The sequence below is a fragment of the Monodelphis domestica genome, chromosome 8 (genome assembly GCF_027887165.1).
Source record: "Monodelphis domestica isolate mMonDom1 chromosome 8, mMonDom1.pri, whole genome shotgun sequence".
Taxonomy (NCBI): domain Eukaryota; kingdom Metazoa; phylum Chordata; class Mammalia; order Didelphimorphia; family Didelphidae; genus Monodelphis; species Monodelphis domestica.
The window spans coordinates 58,405,232-58,414,170 of record NC_077234.1 but is presented as its reverse complement, the minus strand read 5'-3'; the positions used below and the strand labels follow the sequence as shown (position 1 = coordinate 58,414,170).

At 36.5% G+C, this 8,939-nt stretch overlaps 1 protein-coding gene across 50 annotated transcripts in view; it reads right to left on the bottom strand.

Moving 5' to 3' along the window:
- Positions 1 to 1,726: 1,726 nt before the first annotated feature.
- The window catches only part of TRIP12 (thyroid hormone receptor interactor 12), a 167,680-nt gene continuing 160,467 nt past the window's right edge, over positions 1,727 to 8,939 (bottom strand). For all 50 annotated transcript variants that reach the window (XM_001364975.5, XM_056807049.1, XM_056807059.1 and 47 more), the window contains 4 exons: positions 6,444 to 6,557; positions 5,318 to 5,412; positions 4,250 to 4,353; positions 1,727 to 3,149 (listed from right to left, as the gene is read on the bottom strand). In XM_001364975.5, coding sequence (XP_001365012.2) covers positions 2,953 to 3,149; positions 4,250 to 4,353; positions 5,318 to 5,412; positions 6,444 to 6,557 — 510 coding nt within the window. In that variant the 3' untranslated portion in view covers positions 1,727 to 2,952. The remainder of the gene's footprint in view (positions 3,150 to 4,249; positions 4,354 to 5,317; positions 5,413 to 6,443; positions 6,558 to 8,939) is intronic.

The following is an 8,939-nucleotide window of genomic DNA, read 5'->3' as shown; positions in this document are numbered from 1 at the left end:
TTAAGTCCAATACAGAGCAACTTTATAACTTTCTTTATACTTTTTTAAAAAGGTTAACAAATTCTACTCTCTACTCATGAACTGGATTTTAACCTGTTAAGCTAGCTGTTCAGACATTCCTTCAGGGCAAGCAGCCTTTTATTCTGGGTTAGTAAAGAATGTTGCTTTCATTTATATTAATTCTCTCAGTTCCTTCTGCCATGGTTGAAGGAAAAGTGAGATGAATTAAAATAGTAGGGTGGTTAAGTTCTTCCCCCAAACTTTATGGAGGTACTCTAAATAGCCAAAAACAAAAAAACAGAGATGAATTCACGGGGCACATAGGCATCCCCTTGGAGAACTGAATAAGCCAATAGACTTTCAATTTCAATTATGGTCCAAGTTGATCTGAAACCAATTCAGCAAAAATCAAAGGACAATAAAGCCTTCTCATTGACTACTTTGTTATCTGTATTGCTTTTTTAAGGTGGCTAATGCTTATGGAGGGCAGTATGATGGAATTTTAAGGCCCAGCAAAAGCCATCAATAGATGTTTTCTTACATCCTGTTGGCCAGTGGTGTGGTTGACCTTGACCAAGAAAGGTTGCTTTATATGGGAAGGAAACATCTTGCTATCCTTTAGTCAATCTCTGAAACCTTATGAATAAATCTGTTGGTTTTGTGACAGGAGAGCTCAACCACTAAAAACTTAAGTGGTTTCTTTTTTTTTTTTTAAATTGGTCAATAATGATCTCTTGGTGTTGTCACAAGTAGTGACTGATTTATTCACACTTCGGAATTTCCAATTCAACCACGACTGTATCTATATTAAATGCAAACCAATGAAGCCATATTAGGCAGGGAGACAACATGGATTTTAAAAAAATATCAAATACAGATATTTTAATATAAAACATTACTTGCCCTTTTTTTGGCAACACAGATCTATAATTTTTAAAATATAGAACTTTTTAAAAATGCAGAACAAAATGCTATATCCAGACATTATAAACACAAAACTATTGTGCTTAGCTTAAAAAAAGTATTAACAATATGAAACAAATTAATCCATGCTCTAACACTGCCTTTGTTTTATGAAACTAATGCTATCCAATGTCACATGTAAAAATGTAGTTCCTTTATTCCATTTTAATATGGTTTTTTAATTTTCATATTCTTTCTTCAATGATTTCAAATTTCACACCTCATCACAAGTTTGAGTTATAGTTCAATGGCACTTCGCTGGATTTGCTTCATAGGAAATTCTGTGACTAATTTAACTGTAAAAAAATATGTGAAAGGCCATTTAAATTCATTCTAAAATGACACATTCACCCAAATAAAACAGCCACTAAGTTACTTTAGGGATGAAAAGGGGAGGAAGATAGGGATTCTTACAGTGACAAAATAAATTTTTGAACAAGTGATCAAACTAAAAATAAATTTGATTTCTCAAAGTTGAATAAAAATAATGAACTCATCTCAGATTTTCAAAGAGATGAATCATAGAAAGTTCTTTCTCAAGAATGTTTGTAGCAGACTGTAAATTTTTAACCCATGGAAGGAAAGAATCTCCTTCAGTCATCTCTCCACGGAGTTTAATCGCATATATTGCAACTCTTGTTTAAATAGCAAATCAGCCATGACCATAGGCAATTAGTCATGGAGATTTAAATGATTTACTGGCATTGAAATAAATTTACACAATTGAACTTATGGATACAGTACAAAACTATAAACAAAAAGGTGAAGCAAACTTTATTTATTTATATTCAGGTAAAAACATTAACCTGATGAAGTAAATTATTGCAGATTTGAGAAATCAGCACATAAAACAGTTGGACAGAGCATTGCTTACAGGTGCTTTATCTGTGTCAAGACAAAGGCTGAACTGTTTGTTCCAAGCTAGCACTGGGGAAGAGGGGAGGGAAGGAAGGAAGGGTGAAGAGAAAGGAATGAAAGCAAAACTATGAAAGAAAAGCAAGAACTTAAGAACAAGGGGAAAAAAGTTTTCCTAGAACAGGGAATGAAAACTGCTAATTTCCTTTTAAAACTTTACATCAATTCAAAATGCTCTGGCCATATAATAATAAATACTGGCCAGCCCAATCTGTTGAATTTTTCAACTACACACACACAAAAAAATAATGATTTCTTCCTTGCCTCCACTTTGGAGGCTTTTTGTTGCCTGAAATAACTGTGTAAACAGTCCTAGTGTGTCATCTGGTAAAGGCTGTAGCCAATATAGCCTAAAACTACATTAAAACTAAGCTATATGAAAGAATCTACCTAGTTACAAAGGCTGAGTTATATCGACAATATATTTTAATTCAGTAAAATTTAAATTATATCTTAATTTGAGAGAAAACATGGAACGGTAAACGCCCATGCCAACGAAAATGTAACAATTGTTGTGAGTGTTGTACACAAAAAATAACCATGTGAATTGCACATCAGACAATACACGGAGGAAGGGAGAAAAATCAGAGGCAAGTGAAGGTACAGAGAGCTAGTCTACTAAACTCTATGTCAAATACATGTGTTTTCATTTCTGTACTTATGTACAAAAGTTGTCTTTGGAGGAAATAAAACTGCAGACTTAGCTAGATGGATACACACAGCCCAGTATTAAACTGCACAGCGACATTTATTGTTCCAGCCTGGAAAAACATCCCTTTTTAAATTTCACACAGCAAAGCAAGTTTAAAAACTTCACTCATCAAATAAATGATAATTTAAACAAGAACTTGCTAAAGAAACCTTGTCACAACAACTTTTTTTTAGGGCCTGATCACTTTTAAGTCCATGGGGCCGTTAAGAAATATCAACCAAGTGTCTCTTTTATAATCTGCAAGCCGTTTTTCTACAAGAAGGAGTAACACGTTTCCTTGACTCAGGTGATACATTTAGAAAAGAAATCATGATTTTTTTCTCTTTTGCTGTAACAGGCAGACATTGCATTTTTCATTGTGATCAGGAAAGATGGAATGACTGCTGCCCCTCTCTGGCAGCTATCAACAGTTTTTCACGCATTATCTCAATACTTGAATAGTCTGGCAACTTGAGATAGTTCACACAAGTCATTACTGAGGGCAAGAAGTCATCTGGATTTTCTGTTGACTCAAAGGTCTTGCGGACAATTGTCAAAGGAGGATTCAAACTTCGGAAGCCTGATACAGAGGAAAGGAAGAAAAAGCCAATGCATTTATCAATAAAATAAGCATATAAGATACCTGGCAATCATTAAGTTTTTACAAGTAACTTGGTGTTGCTAAAAGCTAAGTTTATCAGGCCAATTTCTACCAAGTAGGTTTTTTAGAAATTCAGCTAGTTCACATAGTGGAAATCTCTTAACCATTAAAAAAAAAAAACTTTTTAAGAAGACCAGGGCAGTGAGGAAATCACAGAAACAACAAGGTTTCTTGCACTTTTATCTAAACAAGAAAATATTTGGCCGGGAAATACCAAAATGTATGCAGGTTTCATTCCTTCTTCTATAGTTTAGCAATTGAACTGATCTATCTGGGATGGCTGCTCAATCCACTTATTACATACAGACATTAGCTTTACAAGACAGCATGTAATACAGACACAAAAATCAACATTTAAAAATATATTTACATCTCTTAAAATACGATATAAAATTATCTATTAAGACTTAATTCTTGGGGGAAGCTGGGTGGTTCAGTGGATTGAGAGGCAGGTCCAGAGCCTCAGTTCAAATCTGATCTGAGATACTTCCTGGCTGTGTAAGTCACTTAACTTACATTGCCTAGCCTTTACCACTCTTCTGCCTTGGAACCAATACATGGTATTGATTCTAAGATGAAAGGTAAGGGTGGAAAAAAAAAAAGACTTAATTCTAAATGAACCATTTTCATCTTAGACAACAGACAGCCATTTTGACTTTCCTATATTCATATGCCTTGAATTTTAAAAGGAAAAAAAAGCATTAGATTTTCCTCAGAAGCACAAATAGCCACATCACTCAGGGCTACTAATTCTATCAAATGCAATTATTTCTTACCAAACTCTACCTACATGTATTTTCTTGTCCCTTATGTCATGCATGAAATGATTATTAAGCAGATATTTTGAAGCAATTGATATAATTCAGAGCTTCTAGCTCTGATAAATCAAGTTGAAAAACTGAAGTACCAATTAAAATGAAAGCCTTAATGCTAACTATGTGAAAATAGCTATCTTCAAAAGCCTAGACAAGCAATAGCTCTACTGAGATGTGAGGTAAAAGCCAACTAAACATACTCACCTCCTACAGGCAATCTTGGGCTACCAGTCACAAACTGAAGAAATAATCTCTGCTGCTCATTATCAAAACCACTGAGAATCTCAAACAGGTACTTCACAGCTCGACTAAAACAACAAAGAAACAAAATTATTTCATATTTATTATTATTTCTACCCATATATATTAGCCATTACCATGAGAATGCTAAATATTAAAAGCCATCAAGAGTCAATATCAGCAAAATATCACTAAAATCAAACCTGGAATCAGGAACATAGTTTTGTATGAAATTGACACAGCAACCACCACCCGAGGACAATTGGGGGGGCGGGGGGGAGAGGAACACAGCGCCCGGCGGCGCAACAGGCCATGCCCATGCAGCATGCAAGCTGGCATGACACAGGAATGGGAAGGGGGCAGAGAGGAAAGTAACCTGGACTAAGATTCAAACTCTAGCTTTTACCATCAATTACCTGAGAGACTTGCAAAGTCACTTTTTAAAGCTTCAGTTTTCCTATCTATACAATGGGATAAAACACTATCTACTTTATCAGAAATAAATGAAATGACATATCTATATGATCTCTAGATAAGAGAATGAAAACAATTTATGAGGCCAAGCTCTACCAAGCAGGTTTATTAGAAGTTCATCTAGTTCACACAGCAGAAATCTTGAAGCCAAAATATTCATAACCCAGATAGTGACCCATTCATTAATGACAATTTAAAATTAGAGAGTGGCCTGCTCTTTAGTGTTTCATCTCTATGTATTCATAACCAGATATAAAAGATTATATTTGTAGAGAGATAACATAAATGAGTCACACTACTTGGGTGCCTTGGATTTTGGATCCAAGATTTTTTTGTTGCTATTAATTACAATGAAACCTAAACTCTTTTCCTTTTCTATTGTTTATCAACTGAAAATGAGCTTCTTAGCTTTTAACAGGTATTACACTAAGGTAAAAAAATTCTCTTGAAAGTGTTGAAGGGGATCCTTTAAAACAGCTCTTCTTGTTTAAGCCAGAAAATCTCTTCTGAGACCTGCCTGTCTCCAATTCCAACATAAGAGACCCTTGTCATCATTACCTGTCATGTGTATAGCCATGATCGGGCCTGCAGCATTCCATCAGTGTCTTTGCATCCCAAGTGTCTGCTTTACTGCCACACAGAAGCTGATCCAGCTATAAGGTCAACATACAAGGGAAGACATCAGGCGATGAGACAGAAAGGAGCACACCCACTGTGGGCCTGTCTGAAATGTCTGGGGAGGGGAGATGGCATATACGGTCCAGCTGACTGCATCATGGCCTCAGCATGAGTATTTATATTCCATTTCCAAAGATCACAAAGCCTCTCTCTGTCTAGATAAATCCCCCCACCCCACCTCTCCAGATTAAGGGGGTGGCCAGCCTTCTGGGGATGAATCTCTCTGGGTTTTGGTGGGGGGTAAACAAAAGCTTGGGCTCTGCTGGCAGTCTTGGCAGATACCTAAATGGCATGATGAGGCATCAAATTTAGACTTGAGGAAAGATGTATGAACATACTGGATCAATTGGCTCTAATACAGCATTAAAATAAGTCTCTTCTTTCAAGAAAATAGACTTCATTGTAAAATTAGGTACACTAAAATTATTTATGCAACCCTTTGACTTTTCTCATGCCATATTACTGGCATGACTACTTTCCCAAGGTTTTGCTATACTTCTCTCAACAGCTAATTACCACCTGCAACATGGCTATGTAAGACCAACTATGATTATGTAAAACATATATCACCAAGTTTAAAATGCAGCTTAAAAATGTCTAATAATGCTCCCAAACCTAAAGCCACTGAGCCACATTTAACCTCCACTCCCACAGAAGCAGAAGGGAGTCAAGTGTGGTTCTTAGTTGGTAAGACAGTAAGAGGAGAAATCTAAATGAATTTGAAAAACAAAACAACGTAGACCCTTCACCATGTAAGGCAGTGCCATAGCTTCAGTGTTGCTCTATCCGGGCCACCTGCCCTTCCACATCTTAATTCAACAAACAAATCTAGGAGATGGTCATGGTGGAGCAACTAGTAAAGACTGTAATTCAGGAGGAAGAAGAGGCCCTGATTGTGAGGTGAGGAAAGGTTTGACAAAGCTGCGGGATTTAGATCTGGTATACACCCACTAGCACTTGCAGGCCCATTTAAAAGATTGCTGTTGTACTCAGAAAAATTACTTACTTCCTCAGGATAGAAGTACTGAAGATGGCTGAGTGGGAAGACTGATTCAAATCCATCTCTGAATGAATCAAACTGCCTGGCAACACCTTCATTTAGTGCCCAGAATATAACCAGCTTGGGAGGAAAAAAAAGACATAAAAATTTCATGCAATTTTTCTATTTAATGTATGGCAAAGCATAATGAAATGCCTATTTTCTGTAAGCTATTAGGCCCCCTGACATAATTCAATGGAAAGTAATTTCCTCAAGGTTGTTTTTAATTTGGAGCCTCAGCAAATGCAAAATTTTCATTGTATTTAGGACTCATTTTCTTCTGTTGAACAAAAAGCCTCACACATACCAGTTAGGCTTGATGGGAAAAAATGGAAATTCCCAACCAAATCCAAAATATCCTTTTATATAAGGAGGAAAATTAACCAAAATCACTTATGAAAGACTATGTGCACCTCATTCCACCCAAAAGGCTTTACTTCTAAATTCCACTAAATCTAAAATATCTATTATCCTAATAGTTTGTAATCAAAAGGGTAAAGTATCGCCCTGCATATCATTTAAGGGGAGAAGAAAATAAAAATGCCTACCAAGCAATGTTTTCTTAAGAATTTTCCATATTAGAACAAAAGAACTTATTGGGCTCAAGAAGGGGCTAGAATGTCACAGAAAACACATTTCGTTATGGTATACTAACCAAAAAAATCTCATTGGAATGCAAATTCATAATTGGCTGCCTAGCTAAGGAGGCACACTTATCTTTGACATGCAACTACTGAAGCATTCTAGCAATATGTACTTGTTTTATTTTAAATGATCAATAACAACACAGGGCCTAATTAAATATAAATAGGAACTGTAATCTAATATAATGACTCCCTTATTTTATAAATGAAAAAGCAAGGCCAAGTTAGGGTGAGGTGACCTAATAAAGCAAAATCTGAGGGTTGAAATGAAGTTTTGAAGCCAACTATGATCCAATCTGTATTTGAAAAAGAATACTTTACAAAATCTACATACAACGCTGTACATACAAGTGGTATCATCAACACCACCACCATCATCATAACTAACATTTATATATCACCAACTCCAACACTGTGCTAAATGCTGCATACAACTCTTGGCAAGTAGGTGCTATCCCCATTTTACAGTTGAGAAAATCTTGGCAAACAACACTTACCTGATTTGTCCAAGGTCACAAAGCTTGGATCTGGGTCTGAACTTGGGTCTCCCTTGCTCTTGTCCCATCAGTCTATTTATTGTCTATTTAGTCTGGCATGAAGGCTTCCAGTGAGGAGGAGCCCATTATATTCTCAAGCAGCTGATTCTGCTTTTAAACAGCTCTGTTTTCCTTACATCAGTCTAAAATCTGCCTCTTGTAACTATTATTCACTGAACCTAGCTATGTCCATCAGGACCAAAGAGAACAAGTCCAATTCCCCATGGTAGGCTTTCTAATACTTGAGGACAAGTATCCTGTTCCTCCCCTGCCACTAGCCAGGATAATCATTTTCTCATTTCCTTCCACAGGTTGTCTTCTCTGTTGTGTGATCCTGAGTCAGACTTTCACTATCTTTGGAAATCTTGAATATGAAAGAGTGGACTTGACTTTGCCTGCCAGTTATTCAGCAGCAGAACACCTAAGAAGTTCTGATTATCCACTAATTTCTCTTGGCCCTGATCCTTAGAAGGGTCCCCCACAGGTTTATCATGGCTAATGGAAACATGGCAGCAGTCCTGTTAGCAGCATGCTGGGGGCTTTCAGATTTCATCAATCAGAAAGAAACAGGCTAGTTAAGAATTGGAGTCTGGTGTTTCTAACCAAACACACAAATATCTCCCCTCCCTGAAACCTTGTGGAGGTGGGAGGAAGGAAGATAATGCTTCCTGTATTGCCTCAGTCTCTGGAGAGGGGACAGGATTAAAGAATTATTTGTTTGTCATATAGGCTGGCTAGAAGTACAATTTAATTTTCTAAATTAGGAAGTTTAATCCTAGACTAGCTGAGTTAAAAGTGTACAATAAAAAAAAATTTAAAGGGCTTCACTTTTGTTAATTGGGAAAGAATTACAATCAGAAAATAAAATACAGAACTTATAATTCATCAGGTAATCTATTTTCATGAGACAAATGAGAAAGTTTTAAATCTCCACAAATCATCAATGACATCATAGTGGGATCTGTTTTGGGGAGCCTGCAAATTCAGTCAATAGTAGCATGAGGCAACACAATTTTAAGCTGCATCCTGAACTGTAATAAATAAGCAGGGGAAGAGGGCCACTGTACTCTGTCCTGTCTGGGGTACCACAAAGACACTGGTGAGCTGGAGAACACACAGGAGAGTAGTCAAAATGGTGGAAGGTCTTGAGTTCATGGCATTAGGATCCACTAAAGAAATAAGTTTATTTGTTCAGTTTCCTTTTAAGAGTTATTTTATTAATGCTTTTGGTTTTCATACCCTTCATTTTTTACTATCTTTCTCTCTCCTACTCTCCTAGACCT